We start from the raw sequence: 20,611 nt of genomic DNA, 5'->3' as shown, positions 1-20,611 counted from the left end.
TTCTATAAACAGGGGGGACCTAATCCTAGATCAGCACTCAGAACCATAAGGATAGAGGCTCAGACTCCAATATACAGTATATAACACTGAAAAATACATTTTGACAACCTCCAAACTTCTCAATTCAGTATCTCCAATGTATATGACAAGGTATCATGGTTTATTTGAGATATTCATTTCAACTGTATATTTTGGGTTGCTATCATGTTAGTGCTGGCTTTCATCTGTTGTTCCAAAAGAAGAACAGCCCATTCATCCCGACCAAGACAAATCCTCCTGTCTGGTTGTGTTATGGCCATTTCCCCTCCTGACAACATCAAGCGGCCTGCACAGTTACACGCAATGACAGCACGAGGGTAAACACACTAGGCAGTTTATTAATGTTTATGTAAAACGTTAACCATACAGCATTGCTATCCTATCTTCTGCTCCACAACAGGGGGATGTGTGCGGGGCCTGTTCCAGATGTGAGCTGGTCTACGTGAGTCTGCAGTGTTAATAAACCACTGACAGAGGCCTAGTAGTGCCAAGCTCTATGAATTGTGGCCCAGGACACCTCCCCATTGCAGTAAATAGAAGTTATCAATGAAAATACATACAACTCTCATACCTCCTGCACACACACACACACTTTATGAATGGAACTTGTACCTAAGCCAAATCAAGCTCATTGACCTCTTTGGCACAGGAGAGAAATAAAAGGGAGATATAGGGAGAAATAAAGTAAAAAGCAGCCTGTGTGTCAGATAATAACTTCCCTCCCAGCTTGATCAATGTGTACATCACTCAAAACAAGATGGCCCATTTTAAAATGAGCTCCACACACAACCTCAAAATTCAGCCATAAGAAAATAATGTCCTCAAATAAAATGTGAGCTAAAACATTAAACCATCACCCAAATAGAGATGTGGTTAAATCTTAGTTGAGAACCACATGAAACAAACAGATGTGTATAATTATAGTGGGATAACAATACAGAACATGTTGAAAAGCTGAACTGTTCTTGAGAAATAATTTGAGTGTTCACTGGATGTTTGCTTGTCTGTATGATGTACAACCCTGGCAAGAGGCTTCCGCGACAGATACACTGGCTTGCTCTATGGCTTAGGCTAGAAAGGAGTAAGTGCGCCATACAGTGGCAAGCCCATAAAAAGTCCCAAATTCAAATGTAAAGTAATGTGATTGAGGAGCAAAAACATTTGGGTGAGAGGAACACGGAGTAAATAGAATAAAAATACAGGAAATCTGACTTTTGTTCAAACATTTTACCTAGATACGATCTCTAGCACTTTAAGCCATACATAGTTTATATTGAAAATAAAACTATTTTTGTTTGTTTTAATGTATTTATTTAGAAGCCCTCGAATGAATTACATCCAAAATCAATGCAACATTTCTTCAGCCAAAGGCTGAACACATTCAATACTAAAATATGCAATTTGTCATGTCTGATGCTAAAAACCAAACTATTCTTAAGACATGCCAAAATTGCAAATAACCAAAACAACTAGTCACAAATTAAATACTTGGGGATGGGCTCTTATCAAAACATGTATTAATGCCTTTATAGATCCATATATCACTCTTTCATTTGAAAGAGTAAATAAAGTACAAATCTATGATCCTTTACCATCTGTCAGTAACGAATGCACCGCACATTCAATCCCTCACTTATCTGATACAGGCAGTCTATGAACCATGTCCAAGTAGATATTTTGTATTTTCAATAAATGCAAAAACATAGAAAGTATCAGCACTAACTAGACAAAACACAGCCTTTGAAATAGCTTATTTTAGTTTCACCACCGAAGAAACAATCTCAGATCTTCACAATCACATCAGACAAATCCACTCCAGACTCACAAAATGTTGACCAACATTCTGACAATCTTTCCTGGCCCAACCAGCACAGATGGACAACTACAGAATAAAACATTATTGCATGAATTCTACAACTATGACATAGCACAGCAGATGTCTAGTAAAGGTATATGTCACATTGTAAGTAAGTTGTTTCATTTCCTTTTTCCTGTGTGACCAAAACACAAATACATAGATTAAGTCCTGGTACCGACAGCGCATTCCTAATAAAAAGCACAGTTAGAGAAGTAATGTCATATTCTGCTGCGGCATATTGTTGGTATGACAGCGCAGTTTGTAAACTGATACAAGCCCATGTGCATATAATAAAACGATTATAGGATGTGCTTATCTGCCAGTCTTTTACTTAAAATAAACATCAATCTAGGTTCTCACAGAGGTTGGTGGGTGCAGAAAATGTAACATAAAAAAAAAACATCCAAGGACGCATTTACACAAGCAGAAGTATTCTGATATTTTGTCCAATTATTGTCAAAATAGCATTCTGATTGGTCAAAGGACTAGTGGAAAAATATCAGAATTGTGCTTCCTGTATAAACAGATCCCAAGTCACTCTCGATGTTGCTAACAGCAAACCGAAATAATTATAATTAATAGAACGAGTAACAATTCTAGAAATAACTTTCTGTACAGGATATGTTGGAGTTTCTCCTCAGCCAGTCGAAGAGAAGAGGGATCAAAAGAACGAGTGTTGGGGGGGGGGGGGGGGGGGACAAGGATTAGGAGCCTAAAATGGGGAAAAAAGGTGGTAAAAAAAAAATATATATATATTTCACACAGAACCAGAACACAACTGCAAGTCCCTCGCACAAACGAAAGGAACATCCAGGGAAATTCTGTCTACAGTCATATCATTGTACTGTATTGTCTGGAATTTTAAATATTTATGACATCATTTTGAACTGGACAGAATGAGAGAGAACATGTCCAGGAGTCTCTATTCCTCTCTGGTCTGACCGACTAGAAACACAACCAACACACACTGCTAGTCAAAAGTTTAAGAACACCTACTCATTCAAGGGTTTTTCTATATTGTAGAATAATAGTGAAGACATCAAAACTATGAAATAACACATATAGTGCAGACTCATGTAATAACCAAAAACAAATAGCAGATTCTTCAAAGCAGCCACCCTTTGCCTTGATGACAGCTATGCACACTCTTGGCATTCTCTCAACCAGCTTCATGAGGTAGTCACATGGAATGCATTTCAATTAACAGGTGTGCCTTGTTAAAAGTTAATTTGTGGAATTTCTAATACATTTGAGCCAATCAATTGTGTTATGACAAGGTAGGGGTGGTATACAGAGGATTTACCAAATCCATATAATGGCAAGAACAGCTCAAATAAGCAAAGAGAAACGACAGACCATCATTAATTTAAGACATGAAGGTCAGTCAATACAGAACATTAAGAACTTTGAAAGTGCAGTTGCAAAAATCATCAAGCCCTATGATGAAACTCGCTCTCATGAGGACTGCCACAGGAAAGGGAGACCCAGAGTTACCTCTGCCGCAGAGGATAAGTTCATTAGTTACCAGCCTCAGAAATTGCAGCCCAAATAAATGCTTCAGAGTTCAAGTAACAGACACATCAACTGTTCAGAGGAGAATGCGTGAAATCAGGCCTTCATGGTCAAATTGCTGCAAAGAAACCAGGACTAAAGGACACCAATAAGAAGAGACTTGCTTGGGCCAAGAAACACGAGCAACGGGCATTCGACCGGTAGAAATCTGTCCTGGATTCCAAATTTTAGATTCCAACCGCAAAGACGCATTATGGCTGTGTAAGGGCTAAAGAAGCATCTCCAGGCTGTGTAAGGGCTATTTGACCAAGAAGGAGAGTGATTGAGTGCTGCATCAGATGACCTGGCCTCCACAATCCCCCAACCGCAACCAAATTGAGATGGTTTGGGAAGAATAGTCAGACCACAGAGTGAAGGAAAAGCAGCCAACAAGTGCTCAGCATATGTGGGAACTCCTTCAAGACTGTTGTCAAAGCATTCCAGGTGAAGCTGGTTGATTGAATTCCAAGAGTGTGCAAAGCTGTCATCAAGGCAAAGGGTGGATATTTGAAGAATCTCATGGTTACTACATGATTCCATGTGTTATTTCATAGTTTTGATGTCTTCAGTATTATTCTACAATGTAGAAAGAGTAAAAATAAAGAAAACCCCTTGAATGAGTAGGTGTTCTAAAACTTTTGACCGGTAGTGAACATGTACTGGGATTTAGACATGGAGTAGACAGAATGATATAGAGCTGGAGTTGAGATTCATCCATGAGGCAGATACAACACCACAGAAAGAACACCACATATAGGCTGCCCTCTGTCCAGGGATTTTTCCTGACATGAACAGAAAAAAAGAAACAAACTCTGGATCCTAGTTGTAACCTGTATTGTAACAAGGACCTAGAGCTTTTCCTGGTCAGGTGATCCTTCTGGCCCTAGCTGAGGGAACTGTGGTGTTGGTGGGGGGGGCACTGGGAGGCTCGTCACTCGTAATCTTGGCTGAAAGCACCCCAGTCCTCCTGTACTGGTTCGGCTTCAGGTGTATACTGGTACTCTGACTGCTGGTTTTCTGCTGTGTACTTGTTTTCCGATGGGCCGATGAACATCGGGCTGCTCGCTTTCTTCCCTCTGACACTGAAAAAAAATATTGAAATTGATTAGAACAAAGCCACTAAACATAGAAACAAAATCATCAGTAACAGGTATTTTCTGCATATGTTAACTGCTGTTTGGAATCAAAACAAACTATCTTGGCAAATAGTGGGGTATACACTGGTGTGTGCATGCAGTGGTTGTTGTTTCTACTGGCTCACTGGATATTGGAGAGAGGGATACATACTGGTTCTTATGTTTGGAGCCGCTGATGTGTGCCTGATACTGTTCCACAGAGTTCAGTTCGATGTTGCAGACAGTACATGGGTAGCCCTTTACTGTGGAAGCTGGAGACACAGAAGGGACTAGTTGGCAAGGAACTCCATTTTAGACACATAAAACCTTCATGCAATGACCCAATACTGCATTGGCACACAATTTATTTGCCCGTACTGTCTGGCTCCTACTTTATTTTACACTCCAGAGACACTTATTAACACTTGTTAGAAAGAATGGCCTCAACCATATGCAAAGTTCTAAACCATGGGCTTTTCCTTCCACAGGTTGGGTGTCCGTGGCTGCCTGGTCTTACATAAACATAAGTTTCAGGCGTTTCTTTTATGCCTGCTAACATACTGGTCATATATATATGGCATGGCCGATTAATTAGGGCCGATTTCAAGTTTTCATAACAAATCGGTAATTGGACGCTGATTATATTGCGATCCACGAGGAAACTGTGTGGCAGGCTGACCACCTGTTATGTGAGTGCAGCGTCAAAAGGACCTTGTGGCTGCAAGGAGCAAAGATAAGTTTCTAGCTAGCATTAACTTATATAAAAAAATTCACATAATCACTAGTTAACCTAGTAATATCATCAACTGTGTGTAGTTAAGTAGCTTGTCCTGCGTTGCATATAATCAATGCGGTGCCTGTTATTTTATCACCGAATCACAGCCTACTTCAACTTCGCCAAACGGTGATGATTGAAAAAAAGCTATCGTTTCACAAATGTCCTTAACCATAAACATCAACGCCTTTCTTAAAATCAACACAGAAGTATAGATTTTTAAACATGCATATTTAGTTAGAAGAAATGTATGTTAACAGACAATATAAACTAGGGAAATTGTGTCACTTCTCTTGCGTTCAGTGCAAACAGAGTCGGTGTATATGCAGCAGTTTGGGCCGCCTGGCTCGTTGCGAACTGTGTGAAGATCATAATTAAATTTGCCAGAATTTTACATAGTTATGGCATAACATTGAAGGTCGTGCAATGTAACAGTATTATTTATACTTTAGACTTAGGATTGCCACCCGTTCGATAAAATACGGAACAGTTGCGTATTTCAGTGAAAGAATAAACGTTTTGTTTTCAAAGTTACAGTTTCTGGATTTGACCATATTAAATGACCGAAGGCTCGTATTTCTGTGTTTATTATAATTAAGTCTCTGATTTGATAGAGCAGACTAACTGAGCCGTGGTAGGCAGCAGCAGGCTCATAAGCATTCATTCAAACAGCACTTTACTGCGTTTTGCCAGCAGCTCTTAGAAATGATTGAAGCACAGCGCTGTTTATGACTTCAAGCCTACCAACTCGCCAGATTTGCCTGGCAATACTAAAGTGCCTATAAGAACATCCAATAGTCAAAAGGTATACGAATTATATTTATTTCACCTTTATTTAACCAGGTAGGCTAGTTGAGAACAAGTTCTCATTTGCAACTGCAACCTGGCCAAGATAAAGCAAAGCAGTTCGACACATACAGAGTTACACATGGAATAAACAAACATGCAATCAATAATACAGTAGAACAATCTATATACAGCATGTGCAAATGAGGTAGGATAAGAGAGGTAAGGCAATAAATAGGCCATGTGGGCAAAGTAATTACAATATAGCAATTAAACACTGGAATGGTAGGATGTGCAAGTAGAGATACTGGGGTGCAAAGGAGCAAGATAAATAAATACAGTATGGGGATGAGGTAGATTGGATGGACCATTTACAGATGAGCCATGTACAGGTGCAGTGTTCTGTGAGCATACATCTAGTGGGGGAGGTAAGAGTCTCCAGCTTCAGAGATTTTTGCAGTTCGTTCCAGTCATTGGCAGCAGAGAACTGGAAGGAGAGGCGGCCAAAGGAAGAATTGGTTTTGGGAGTGACCAGCGAGATATACCTGCTGGAGCGCGCGCTATGGGTGGGTGCTGCAATGGTGACCAGTGAGCTAAGATAAGGCGGGGCTTTACCTAGCAGAGACTTGAAAATGACCTGGAGCCAGTGGGTTTGGCGACGAATATGAAGCAAGGGCCAGCCAACGAGATCATACAGGTTGCAGTGGTGGGTAGTATATGGGGCTTTGGTGACAAAATGGATGGCACTGATAGACTGCATACAATTAGTTGAGTAGAGTGTTGGAGGCTATTTTGTAAATGACATCGCCAAAGTCAAGGATCCGTAGGATGGTCAAATACAAAACGGTAGAGAGAAATAGTCGACACGTCATGATTCCTATAATAACTACAACCTAAACTTCTTAACTGGGAATATTGAACTACCAGCATTCATATGTTCTCATGTTCTGAGCAAGGAACTTAAACGTTAGCTTTTTTTACACGACACATATTGCACTTTTACTTTCTTCTCCAACACTGTGTTTTTGCATTATTTAAACCAAATTTAACATGTTTCATTATTTATTTGAGACTAAATAGATGATGTACTATTAAGATTGTGTATTTATTAAGTTAAGTGTTCATTCAGTATTGCTGTAATTGCCATTATTACAAATATATATACATTTGGCTGATTAATCACTATCAGATTTTTTGGGGTCCTCCAATATTCGGTTTTAAAAATCAGTCGGTCGACCTATAATTGCCTATAATTTCCACCTGTTGTCTATTCCATTTTCACAACAGCATGTGAAATTTATTGTCAATCAGTGTTGCTTCCTAAGTGGACAGTTTGATTTCACAGAAATGTGATTGACTTGGAGTTACATTGTGTTATTTAAGTGTTCCCTTAATTTTTTTGAGCAGTGTATATTTTTGGCTCTTCAGAGAAATTGCTGACATATTTGTAACTATTGGCTATATTATTCCTGAGGGAACTCAAAACACTTAGCTAACTCTAAATATGATATTGTTGCTATATAAACCATGTAGGCTTATTGATTAATCAGTAAATGTAGGCTAATATCCTACCAAACCTTTTCAGCATTTGGACTAGGACCCTTGATGTAGTGCTAGTCACTGCAATTGGTGCGCTTTGCTCCACGAGCGAATCAAAACCATACTACAGCTTACTCCGGTTGTAAAGTGATGCAATTAACTAAATATTAAAAGGTGAGAAATAAACTATAGTTGCGTTGAAAACGGTCTCTCCCGCAATTGTATTTTGAGCAATGTCAAATGCTTCTGCTTCTCATAACGCATCTCTCTCTCCTCCATGCACAGTGGGGAGAGAGAGTGGCTCGCTCACAGCAGCAGACAGCAAAACAGAGACCTGCAGATACATTCATAGCAGGAAGCAACAACGCATAGGCTATTCCTCAACCCAAAATTAGAAAGGTGTTCCTAATGTTTGGTATATTCTGTGTATATAAATATTTCCATCTCGACTCCACCCATTTTTATAGTCTTCCTAAGGAGAACTCCTCTGGGCTTACAAAAAGAGAAAAGCCTGGTCACACGAGGCTGTCCTACCTGGTGCAGTGGATGGCCCATAGGTCTCCATAAGCTTCTGCTGGGTCAGCTGTTTTTTATGCTTCTTGCCTTCGTAGTGCTGCTTGGCCATGAGGGGGTTGTTGAACGAGGCATGGCAGATGGAACAGAAGTTGCCCTGGTCGTCCTCGGCTGGGCCTGACGATGCCACGTTGCTAGCCTCCTCTGACTGAGCCTCCTTCTTCTTCTTCTTCTTTTTCACCACTGGGGCCACGGCCTGAGGTAGTGCTACTGGGGAGGTAGGACATGAAATGTTCATCAGACAGGAAAGGGGGGTTTAAGTTATATTTTTACACATTTGACAAATACAGGTATGCGACAGAGGAATAACACAGAATGAGGAGAAAAAGAAAATGCGTGCAGATGGGGTGGAAAATTTAAAACAGGCTTTTCTCATATATGGCCATAAGTGTAGATGGCCCATTACCTGGGGTCTGGTTGCCAAAGGTCTTCAGTCTCAGGTTCTTGGTGTGCACCTTGCCCTGGTAGTGGGACTCAGCCACCACCGGAGAGGAGAATGTCATGTTACATATATGACAGGCTTTGGAGCGGTCCGTCTCGCCATTACTGCTGGCCTGGAGATGGGTGGGATACAGCAAAGTACAACAACAGAGGACACAAATAGGTTAAGGGCGCTCTATCCATGAACGCTGTCTATTTAAACTGGGCAGGGCTGGATAAAACCTTTTCTAGCTGGTCCCATCTGGCTCAGTTGGTAGAGCATGGCGCTTGCAACGCCAGGGATGTGGGTTTGATTCCCATGGGGAACCAGTAGGAAAATGAATGCACTCACTACTGTAAGTCGCTCTGGATAAGAGTGTCTGCACAATTACAAAAAAAATGATCTAAATGTCTAGCTGAGAAATAAACTTACACTGTCTCCCGAAGGCGACTTGAACCTTTTGATGGTGGGCTCCTCTTCTTTGTGGATGCTCATGTAGCGTCTCACTTTGTTGGCATGCTTTTTGCTCTGAAAAGAATGACCGAATGTAAGAATGAAAACATCAGATGCTGCTCTGTATAGTGGTCAAGAAGATGACCGTGAATAAATATCAAACTCAAGTGGGATCACCGACCTGATAATGTGCAAGTTTCTGGGAGTCAGAATTCAGGACAGCACTGCAGATTTTGCACAGGGCATCAGAAAACAGGTCACCATTCTCCTGTATCATTTTGTTTACTGAAAAATAATGTCAGCATTGCTTTAAAAAAAAGACATCAAATATCTGTATATATCCATCCATCTGTGGTATCACTATGATGCTCTTCAGCCTTTGATGAAGCACTCACAGCTAAGTTAAAAGGCCCAGTGCAGTCAAAAAAGTGATTTCTCTGTTATATACATTTCACACGGAGGTTGGAATAATAACTGAAAATGATAATGCACTTTTAGTGAAAGAGCTGTTTGAAAAGACCACCTGACATTTCTGCCTGTTTGGTAGGAGGGAGTTTTGGCCTTCCATGGTGACATCACCCGTGCCCAACCGGCCACGCGCCTATTGATTTTGTCCCCGCACACCAAACGCAATCACGACACGCAGGTTGAAATATCAAAACAAACTCAACCAATTATATTAATTTGGTGACAGGTCAAAAAGCATTAAACATTTATGGCAATTTAGCTAGATGGCTTCCAGTTGCTAGCTAATTTGTCCTATTTCTATTTAGCTATCTAGCTTGCTGTTGCTAGCTAATTTGTTCTGGGATATAAACATAGAGTTGTTATTTTACCCAAAATGTACAAGCTCCTCTACTCCTACAATTAATCCACACATAAAACAGCCAACCTTATCGTTTCTAGTCAGCTATCCTTTATGCTTTTTCTTCTTCGGACTTTATAGGGCGATTGTCATTTAACTTTTATAGTTACCACGATGACTGACCAAACTCAGTTAATCTTTCATTCACCCATGTAGGTATAACCAATGAGAAGATGGCATGTGGGTATCTGCTTCCATAAACAGTGAGGAGTGGGAGAGGCAGGACTTGCACCGTGTTAAGCGTCACAAATAACTATTTTAGCGCTTGGCAACGCAGTCGCAAATTAATTGAATAACATGTGTTTGAATGTATTTTGCAACGCTCACGCACGCAAGCGGTGTGGTCAGCATGTAATAAGAAAGAGAAGTCCAAACCTCTGCCAATAGCATAGCCCCCCTCCGTTCTGCCTGACAAATTGCTCAGAAGCGGTTTCCTTTTAACCATTTTAATTGAAAGAATATCATAGTAAGGTATTAAGTTGTTACCCCGATTTTTTTTTTGATAGAGGTAACAGCTGCAATGGACCTTTCAATTAGAGTACTGCTTTATGCGTGGTTGTTGTTAGAACGTTAACTAGCTTAGTGGTACTAACGTTACTGCACGAGCTACTGATTTGGCCAATTTACAAAATTTTATAAAGACTAAAAGTATATACAAATCAATGCCGTCCTTCGTAAGGCCAAGGTGGATTTGAAAATAGCTAGCTGTTAGGTAACATTACTCCTTCACTAATGCATTGCATCGACCTTGGAACTTGCTGCTCAAATGGCTAATAGCTAGCTAGAATAGTGCAGATGTAGGTATTGCTAGCGTGGATTGTTTATGCTCTGTTCACACTAAGGCGGTAGCCCTTGGTTTTGGCTATAATAAATAATGCATACTAGACCAAAGTGGATATCCATTCTATTGAGCGAAGGAAAACATAATCTTACCCTCCGCCACCCCTGAAGGTAAATATGGAAAATCTCCATTTGGTTCCTCGAGCGCCATGTTTTCTGTCGTGTCAGCAGCAGCGGGCACATGCGTAATCGTGACGACACCAAAGAGCTAGCTTTCAAGACAACTGGAAATCGGGAAAAACGAGGTAAAATCATGACGTCAGTGATCTTCAGGACGGAAAGTCTGAGCTGTAGGTTTAGAAAGAGGTTAGGGTTCCCCGATTTGGAATTCCGAGTTGGATGACGGTTCAAAACTACTTTTCCCAGTCGGAGCTCGTTTTTATCTCCGAGTTCCCAGTTGTCTTAAATGCACTGAGGTCGGAGATTGCCGAGTTCCCAGTTGCTTTGTATGAATAAAAATGCACAAATAAAAAATTGCATTAATGAATGAATGCACACAAATGCATCAATACATAACTAAATTGATGAATCCACACATAGATAAATCATTAATAAAAAAATGAATCCCACTTTAATTTATTCATTTCTATTATTTTTTTCATTTATTTATTTAGTATTTCTTCCTGCAATATGATGAGGGGTGTCAAGCAAATTTATGTGGGTGTTATCTAACACCATTGGTTGATCAATGCCACAGCGCTTTGAGTGATTGCATGATAACGAATAACATCAAGACGAAGCAGCTGCATTATCAGTGGATGCACTGTTGAGCGGCGTCCCTTGAGAAAGCAAGAACAAGATGTGCAGTATTATCATAAGGAGACGTATACTTGGAATACGGAGGAGGAATGGAGGGAAAAAGAGAAGCAGATGAGGTCTAAGAGAGAGAGGGAGGAAGATGGTGAGCTTAAGTCGGTTCAAAATGACAGAAAAAAGGGAGATGGTTTGTTGAAGAAGAACGGTAGAAAGTGTAAAACAGAGTGAGCTGAAGACAGGAGGAGAAATGGAAATGAATGAGGGCGAAGTATCGGACGTGCTAGGTGTGGTGAAGTTCTTGGAGCCCGAGGCTTGCACTGAGGGGCAGGATAAAGATGAGTCTGTGACATTAGGAGTGAAGTTTTTGGGAAAAGTGGACCCTTGCCTTTTGGCTGATCCATTTGTGGTTTTAGGGTGGGTGAAAACAGAGTTGGGTACTGTGGAATCCGTGAGGGTAACCAGAAGTGGTCTTGTGATAATTGTTTGTGTTTCTGCTGGTCACAGGGAGAAGACGCTCGGCGTTAAACGAATGGGGGCAAGAAATGTGAATTGTTTCACTCTCAAGAAAAGGATGCCATTGAAAGGAGTGATTACTGGGGTAGCAGTAAATGTAAAAGCTGGCCAACTGATGGGGCAGATTCCTTGGACTTGTGATGCTCATTGTTTGGTGCGACGCAGACAGGGTAACAGAAGAGTCACTGTCTGTTCTTTTGAGTTTTGAAGTTGAGTCTTTGCCCGACAAAGTGATGTTTGGATATATACAAGTTATCCTGTACGAGCTTTTGTACCAAATACATTACGTTGTTACAGGTGTCAAGCTTATGGGCATATGTCAGCAGTGTGTAGGAGGGAGGTTCCTAGGTGTGAGAAGTGTGCAGAAGGACATGAGACAAAGGAATGTGTAGCATTGGGGAAAGTAGTGGTATGTGTTGATTGTAGGGGTATGGCCTGGGGATCATGCAAGAGAGGGATGGGAGCATGATCCACATTGAAGGTGAAAGGAGAGGAAACCAACAGCATGTCATTTTCCAACACTTTGAACTCTTCAAAACGATGAGAACTCACCGTTTGAAGCACACAGCGGCGATGTACACTTCTCCTGCTGATCATCTGATAGGGAACAGACTAGTAGTGTTGGAAGGTGGGTGAGATTGTTGGCTTCTATTTGGCGGGTCAGGAGGGGTCATTTTCCCTATAAGGTTTGACAAGGCTGTACATCTGATATGCAAAAGGCCCTTCCCTTGTAGTTTGGAATTCAGTTAATTCATGAGGGCCATGATATCGATGGTGAAGGCAAAATCAGCCAACCATTCTTTATCTTGCAGTTGAGGAATATCCACATATTTTCCTTTCATTTGCAAAAACTCATCTATCTCCGACTTCAGGTCCCACACCCTTTTAAGCACTTTCCCCAAACTCGGCCAAATCACGTTTGTGTGGTAGGGGAGATCTGCATGACCCGACTGTCTTCCAACAGTGAGAAAAACTGCCTGTGGTTTAAAGATTTAGTGGCTGTATCCACAACATGGCTCATTTTCAGAACACATTCACAGAGCACCTCCTGATGAATAATGCAATGCAGGAAAATAATTTTCTGATTGGGTTCAGCTCAGCTACTTGATCTTGTATCCTTTTCAAAATTCCAACGCTTTTTCCTGTCAAGTTTGGGCACCCATCAGTGGTCACTAGATATCTTTTCAAAACTCAGTCCCAGATTTTCACACACTTATTAACCTCCTCCAATAAATATTTCTCTGTGGTTGTGCACTTCATTGACTGGACTGAAGCAAGCTCCTCTGTAATTTCAAAGTCTGGGGTTATGCCTCATAAGAATATCAACAACTGCACCGTGTCACGTACATCACTGCTCTCATCCAGGGCCATGGGGAAATAGGTGAAATACTTTACCGTGTCTTTCAACTGATGTTCCATATTGTCTGCAATGTCCTCAACACGCCGTGTAACTGTTCGTCTTGACAGGGAAACATTTTCAAACAGCTCTTTCTTGTCGGGGCAAAGTATTGCTGCACAGACAATTAAACATTCTTTAATGAATTCGCCCTCAGCGAATAGATTGCTATGTTTAGCAATTTTGTGGACAGTACATAGCTATCTCTCGCAATTCTACTTTTGCAACTGAGAAAATAACTGTTTCGATGCACTTGCCCTCTGCTCAGATGACATATTCCTATATTTCTCTGCATGCTTCGGCAGGAAGTGTTGGGACAAGTTGTAGTCTTTCAAGACAGTGGTGCTCTCTTTGCACACGAAGCACACAGCTTTCCCTGATACCTCAATAAAGAAATGTTTCGATGTCCACTCTTGCTGGAACATCCTACATTCATTGTCTACTTTCCTTTTCCTTAAACTCATTTTCTGCAAAAATCAAATGAAATGTTTTTTGTCACATGCACATGGTTAGCAGGTGTTAATGCAAGTGTAGCGGAATGATTGTGCTTCTAGTTCTGAGTGCAGTAATATCTAACAAATAATCAAACAATTTCCCAACAACTACCCAATACACACAAATCTAAAAGGGTGAATGAGAATATGTACCTATAAATATATGGATGAGCGATGGCCGAGCGGCATAGGCAAGATGCAATAGAAGGTATAAAATACAGTATATACATGTGATGAGTAATATAAGATATGTAAACATTATTAAAGTGGCATTGTTTAAAGTGACTAATGATCCATTTATTAAAAAGTGTTCAGTGATTGGGTCTCAATGTAGGCAGCAGCCTCTCTGAGTTAGTGATGGCTATTTAGCAGTCTGATGGCCTTGAGATAGAAGCTGTTCTTCAGTCTCTCGGCCCCAGCTTTGATAAACCTGTACTGACCTTGCCTTCTGGATGGTAGCGGTGTGAGCAGGCAGTGGCTCGGGTGGTTGTTGTCCTTGATGATCTTTTTGGCCTTCCTATGACATCGGGTGCTGTATATGTCATGGAGTGCAGGTCGTTTGCCCCCAGTGATACGTTGTGCAGACCGCACCACCCTCTGGAGAGCCTTGCGTTTGAGGGCGGTGCAGTTGCCGTACCAGGCTGTGATACAGCTCGACAGGATGATCTTGATTGTGCATCTGTAAAGGTTCGTCAGGGTTTTGGGTGACAAGCCAAATTTCTTCAGCCTCCTGAGGTTGAAGAGGCGCTGTTGCACCTTCTTCACCACACTGTCTGTGTGGGTGGACCATTTCAGTTTGTCTGTGATGTGTACGCCGAGGAACTTAACAGTTTCCACCTCCTCCACTACTGCCCCGTCGATGTGGATGGGGGGATGCTCTGCTGTTTCCTGAAGTTCACGATCGTCTCCTTTGTTTTGTTGACGTTGAGTGAGAGGTTGTTTTCCTGACACCAGTCTGAGTACCCTCACCTGGCTGTCTCGTTGTTGTTGGTAATCAAGCCCACTACTGTTGTGTCATCTGCAAACTTGATGGTGAAGTTGGAGGCGTGCATGGCCACGCAGTTGTGGGTGAACAGGCAGCACAGGAGGGGGCTGAGCACGCAACCCTTGTGGGGCCCCAGTGTTGATGGTCAACGAAGTGGAGATGTTGTTTCCTACCTTCAACACCTGGGGGCGGCCCGTCAAAGTCCAGGACCCAATTACACAGTGCGGGGTTGAGACCGAGTGCCTTCAGCTAGATGATGAGCTTGGAGAGAACTATGGTGTTGAATGCTGAGCTGTAGTCAATTAATTCTTACATAGGTATTCCTCTTGTCCAGATGGGATAGGGCAGTGTGAAGTGTGATGGCGATTGCATCGTCTGTGGACCTGTTGGGGGGGTATGCAAACTGAAGTGGGTCTAGTGTGGCCAGTAAGGTGGAGGTGATATGATCCTTGACTAGTCTCTCAAAGCACTTCATGACAGAAGTGAGTACTATGGGGCGGTAGTAATTTAGTTAAGTTATCTTTGCCTTCTTGGGTACAGGAAAAATGTTGGCCATCTTGAAGCATATGGGGACAGCAGACTGGGATAGGGAGCGATTGAATATGTTCATAAACACACCAGCCAGCTGGTCTGCGCATGCTCTGAGGACACAGCTAGGGATGCCTTGTGAGGGTTAACACGTTTAAATGTTTTACTCACGTCGGCCACGGAGAAGGGGGGCAGTCTTTGTTAGCGGGCCGGTGCTGTATTATCCTCAAAGTGGGTGTTTAGTTTGTCTGGAAGCGTGACGTCGGTGTCCGTGACATGACTGCTTTTCTTTTTGTAGTCCGTGATTTCCCATAGACCCTGCCACATACAGTTGAAGTCGAAAGTTTACATACACTTGGGTTGGAGTCATTAAAACTCGTTTTTCAACCACTCCACAAATTTCTTGTTAACAAACTATAGTTTTGGCAAGTCGGTTAGGACATCTACTTTGTGCACGACACGTAATTTTTCCAACAATTGTTTACAGACAGATTATTTCACTTATGTATCACAATTCCAGTGGGTCAGAAGTTTACATACACTAAGTTGACTGTGCTTTTAATCAGCTTGGAAAATTTCAGAAAATGTCATGACTTTAGAAGCTTCTGATAAATGATGTCAATTAGCCTGAGTCAATTGGTGGTGTACCTGTGGATGTATATCATCTACTGCATCCTTATGTAATACATGTATCACTAGCCACTTTAACTATGCCACTTTGTTTACATACTCATCTCATATGTATATACTGCACTCAATACCATCTACTGTATCTTGCCTATGCCGCTCTGTACCATCACTCATTCATACTTCTTCATGTATATATTCTTTATCCCCTTACACTTGTGTCTATAAGGTAGTAGTTTTGGAATTGTTAGCTAGATTACTTGTTGGTTATTACTGCATTGTCGGAACTAGAAGCACAAGCATTTCGCTACACTCGCACTAACATCTGCTAACCATGTGTATGTGACAAATAAAATTTGATTTGATTTGATTTATTTCAAGGCCTACCTTCAAACTCAGTGCCTCTTTGCTTGACACCATGGAAATCAGCCAAGACCTCAGAAAGAAAATTGTAGACCTCCACAAGTCTGGTTCATCCTTGGGAGCAATTTCCAAATGCCTGCAGTCATACCGCTCAGGAAGGAGACGCGTTCTGTCTCCTAGAGATGAACGTACTTTCTTGCGAAAAGTGCAAATCAATCCCAGAACAACAGCAAAGGACCTTGTGAAGATGCTGGAGGAAACAGGTACAAAAGTATCTGTCCACAACCGAACAAGTCCTATATCGACATCACCTGAAAGGCCGCTCAGCAAGGAATAAGCCACTGCTCCAAAACCGCCATAAAAAAGCCAGACTACGGTTTGCAACTGCACACGGGGACAAAGATCGTACTTTTTGGAGAAATGTCCTAAGGTATATGTAAACTTCCGACTTCAACTGTATATCCCAGACAGGATTGAACGGGACAAATAGACAAAGTGAATAGAAGTCCGTGATTGCATCCCTAACAGTTTGTATGAATGACTGGCTACATTCAATACATGTTGCCAGAATGGCTGAGTGAGAGTTGCTGTACTCTCTGGTAAGGCCCTTGCATCCAGTACCACTGAAGGCCGCAGTATTCAGTCAGTCAGTGTAACTATCCAAGTACACGTCACTGCATGCAGTGGCCTGATGACAAATGCATTATGCACCTGTAAATCACCAAAGCCATGTTAACATTTACTCTACATGTTTAACAATGCAACCCTTAAGTGTCATTGATATGGAAATTCACACACTGAATTCAGTTCATAAGCATTGACAAATCGGGGTAGGCAATCCTGGCACTTCATGTTTTTAATTTAACCAACCTGGAAGACCAGGTGTATTGAATTTACACAATTACTGAACTGATCAATTATCTCAGCTGGTCAGGGCTGCATTCAGCACATAAAAACATGATAGCAGTACTGTACAGAACGACCAGTTGAAAAACAGGGAAGGGTTGGGTTGTGGGTTCACAATAGCCCTTTAAATACATCACTCCTTGCATCAAGCCACACCCCGGCACACCCACCGAACAGAGCAAACATATCTCAGACTGTTTAAGAACGTTTTGGGAAAGTGTTGTTCAGCACAAACTGTTGTGCAATGTAGAAAACGTTCAAGCGAACTGAGGGCCTAGTTGGAACAAAATCTTGCAATGACTGCGGCACTCCAGGGTCAGGGTTGCCTACTGTTAAGTGAATGCTGTGCAAAGTATTGGGCAACAGCTTTCTTCCAAGGCCCATATTCACAAAGCGTCTCAGAATAGGGAGTGATCTACGATAAACTCCCCCTTGTCAATGTAATTGTGAAAGTAAAATGGATCCTAAAATCAGTACTCCTACTCTGAAGTTCTGTGTGAATCGCTAGCCTATCAGCAATGCCACTCTACCTGAAATGCAACAAAAACATAAGAATTAGCTAAGTCAGTCAATTACTTGGTTAACTATACTGAACAAAAATAAACGCAACATACAACAAATTCAAAGATTTGACTGACTTACAGTTTGAGGAAATAAGTCAATTGAAATACATTTTATATCTATGGATTTTACATGACTGGAATACAGATGCATCTGTTGTTCATACATACATAAAAACACATGGGCCTCAAGATCTCATCACTGTATTTTTGTTCATTCAAATTGACATAGATTAAATGCAGTTGTGTTTGTTGTCTGTAGCTTATGCCTGCCCATACCATAACCCCACAATGGGGCACTCTGTTCACAACGTTGACAGCAGCAAACACCTCACATGGTCTGTGGTTGTGAAGCCGGTTGAACGTGCTGCCAAATTCTCTGAAACAACGTTGGAGGTGACTTATGGTAGAGAAATTAACAGTAAATGATCTGGCAACACCTCTGGTGGACATTCCTGCAGTCAGCATACCAATTGTACACTCCCTCAATATTTGAGACATCTGTGGCATTGTGTTGTGACAGAATTGCACATTTTAGAGTGGCCTTTTATTGTTCCCAGCACAAGGTGCTTCTGCATAATGATCATGTTGTTTAATCAGCTTTTTGATATCCACACATGTCAGGTGGATGGTTATCTTGGCAAAGGAGAAATGCTCACTAACAGGATGTAAACAAATTTGTGCACAAAATTTCAGAGAAAAGCTTTTTGTGCTTATGAAACATTCCTGGGATCTTTTATTTCAGTTCTTGAAACATGGGCCAAACACTTTACATGTTGCGTTTATATTTTTGTTCATTGTAGGTAATGAAACACTCATGTAAAATGTGCACAAGCCTAATATTCCAAATTATATGGTAACAGTCTAGTTGCAGTGAAATTAGGAAGGGCATTTTTCTTGCCAACTTTCAATCACCAATAAACAGGCAGGTGAACAAAGTAGTTTGTCAAAAATGGTTGAATAGTCAGAAACTAGTTAGTCTTTAAAATATAGCTACGAATTACATAGCTAGTTCGTTTGTACAGTAGCTAAACTGAACTCTGACGGTGGAGTAAACTAAACGTTAGCTAGCTTTACCCCAGCAGCTTTCTGGCTAGTAATGGCATTTTTAATCAGCTTTATCAATCAGATGAATAGCTATCAAATATATTCATACATCTGTCCCCCTTGTAGCAGCTTGCTGACCCAAGTTTGATGCATTCCTACCACACGGAAAAGCATGGAGTTGTGTTTTCAGCAGAGTTTAGCCAAAACAGTAAAAAGTCCTGCATTTAAACTGATGCAAACGGATACAAATAGTGGAATCATGCCAGATTTGGACTAGATAATGATTAACAAGTTTGTAATGTTATATTAATTCAACAAAAGACAACAATTAGTTAATTTGACAAAAAGGACAAGTCAGTTAAATCGCACTTTGGATGCATTAGACTTCATAATTGCATTGGGGGATACTTATATTTCACTGTACAGCCTTACTTATGGATTTTGTGTCCATGATATGGGGTAACAGCCTACTCAGTGACACCCACAGAACAAACCTGTGAAGAATTCACACAACAATTTGCATTTGAGCTCTTATTGCAGGATTTTGACTGGGAAATCACCTCCCCAGTCAGTCGATTGTGAAATGAGCCACATTATCCCACCGGTCAACCTACTATTTGTATTGAACTTTCAAGAAATTCCACAAATTAACTCTTAACAAGGCACACCGGTTAATTGAAATGCATTCCAGGTGACTACTTCATGAAGCTGATTGAGAGAATGCTAAGAGTGTGCAAAGCTGTCATCAAGGCAAAGGGTGGCTACATTCTCTCATATAAAATATATTAGGATTTGTTTAATAATTTTTTGGTTACATGATTCCATAGTTTTGATGTCTTCACTAGTATTCTACAATGTAGAAAATAGTACAAATAAAGCAAAACCCTTGAATGATCAGGTGTGTCCATACTTGACTGTTACTGTACCTATAGGCTGCTAAAGCCTACATATTCATGCCATCATTTTCCTTGATTTTTTGTTGTAATTAAATAGAATCTTTCAGAATGAATTTTACAGAAATATTTAGCACAAAATCCCTGGTATCAGCCTACTCAGTGACACCCACCGAGCACAACTGAAGAGTGTACACACATATTAGCACCATAGCTCTAATTGCAGGACTTCACTTCACTATTCAGCCTATTGACTGGTGAGCTAATGTGGCTTATTTCAGTGGTGTCAAAGTCTTGCAATAAGAGCTACGACCTTAATAGTTGTGTAAACTCTTCACCCTGTGTTCTGTGGGTTTCACTGAGTATGCTGATACCTATGGATCTTGGGTCCATGAAATAGGCAAAGGCTGTACATGGCAATATAACATGTCCAATACACACAATAGACTGACTGGTGAGGTGATTTTCCACAGTCAAAGTCCTGCAATATGAGCTACACCGCTCATATTTGTGTAAACTCCTCACAGTTGTGTTCTGCTGGTGGCGCTGCTAAAAAGTTGACATTATTTTGACAGGGTAGTTTTACACAGCTTGCTGTAGTTTCATTTGTGAACATTTGAACGGTTCTCTAGTGTTGTAAGATCGCTTACCTTGCATGTTTGCTTACTCTAACGTTACCTGTTTGAAATGTGCATTCCAAAGAGAGCACATCACATTTCACCCCTCTA

The 20,611-nt window shown here is 41.1% G+C and overlaps 1 protein-coding gene across 3 annotated transcripts; it reads right to left on the bottom strand.

Moving 5' to 3' along the window:
* Window positions 1-358: 358 nt before the first annotated feature.
* On the bottom strand, window positions 359-20,555 carry LOC109873267 (zinc finger protein 346). 3 transcript variants are annotated; one of them, XM_031808611.1, is made up of 7 exons: window positions 20,534-20,555; window positions 9,292-9,395; window positions 9,090-9,185; window positions 8,643-8,790; window positions 8,198-8,446; window positions 4,736-4,835; window positions 359-4,530 (listed from the first exon to the last, which is right to left on the bottom strand). In XM_031808611.1, exons 1-7 carry the CDS (start codon window positions 20,538-20,540, stop codon window positions 4,380-4,382), a joined length of 855 nt encoding a protein of 284 aa, XP_031664471.1. In that variant the 5' UTR covers window positions 20,541-20,555; the 3' UTR covers window positions 359-4,379. The 3 variants fall into 3 exon arrangements, with proteins under 3 accessions (XP_031664471.1, XP_020320490.1, XP_020320491.1); XM_020464901.2 differs by lacking the exon at window positions 20,534-20,555 and adding an exon at window positions 10,909-11,149; XM_020464902.2 differs by lacking the exon at window positions 20,534-20,555 and adding an exon at window positions 10,909-11,088 and having other exon boundaries at window positions 8,198-8,443.
* Between the last annotated feature and the right edge of the window lie 56 nt (window positions 20,556-20,611).

Source organism: Oncorhynchus kisutch, linkage group LG28 (assembly GCF_002021735.2).
Source record: "Oncorhynchus kisutch isolate 150728-3 linkage group LG28, Okis_V2, whole genome shotgun sequence".
In the NCBI taxonomy this organism is placed as follows: Eukaryota; Metazoa; Chordata; class Actinopteri; order Salmoniformes; family Salmonidae; genus Oncorhynchus; species Oncorhynchus kisutch.
Note: the sequence above shows the minus strand (reverse complement) of the source record. Positions and strands in the feature narration are given on the sequence as shown.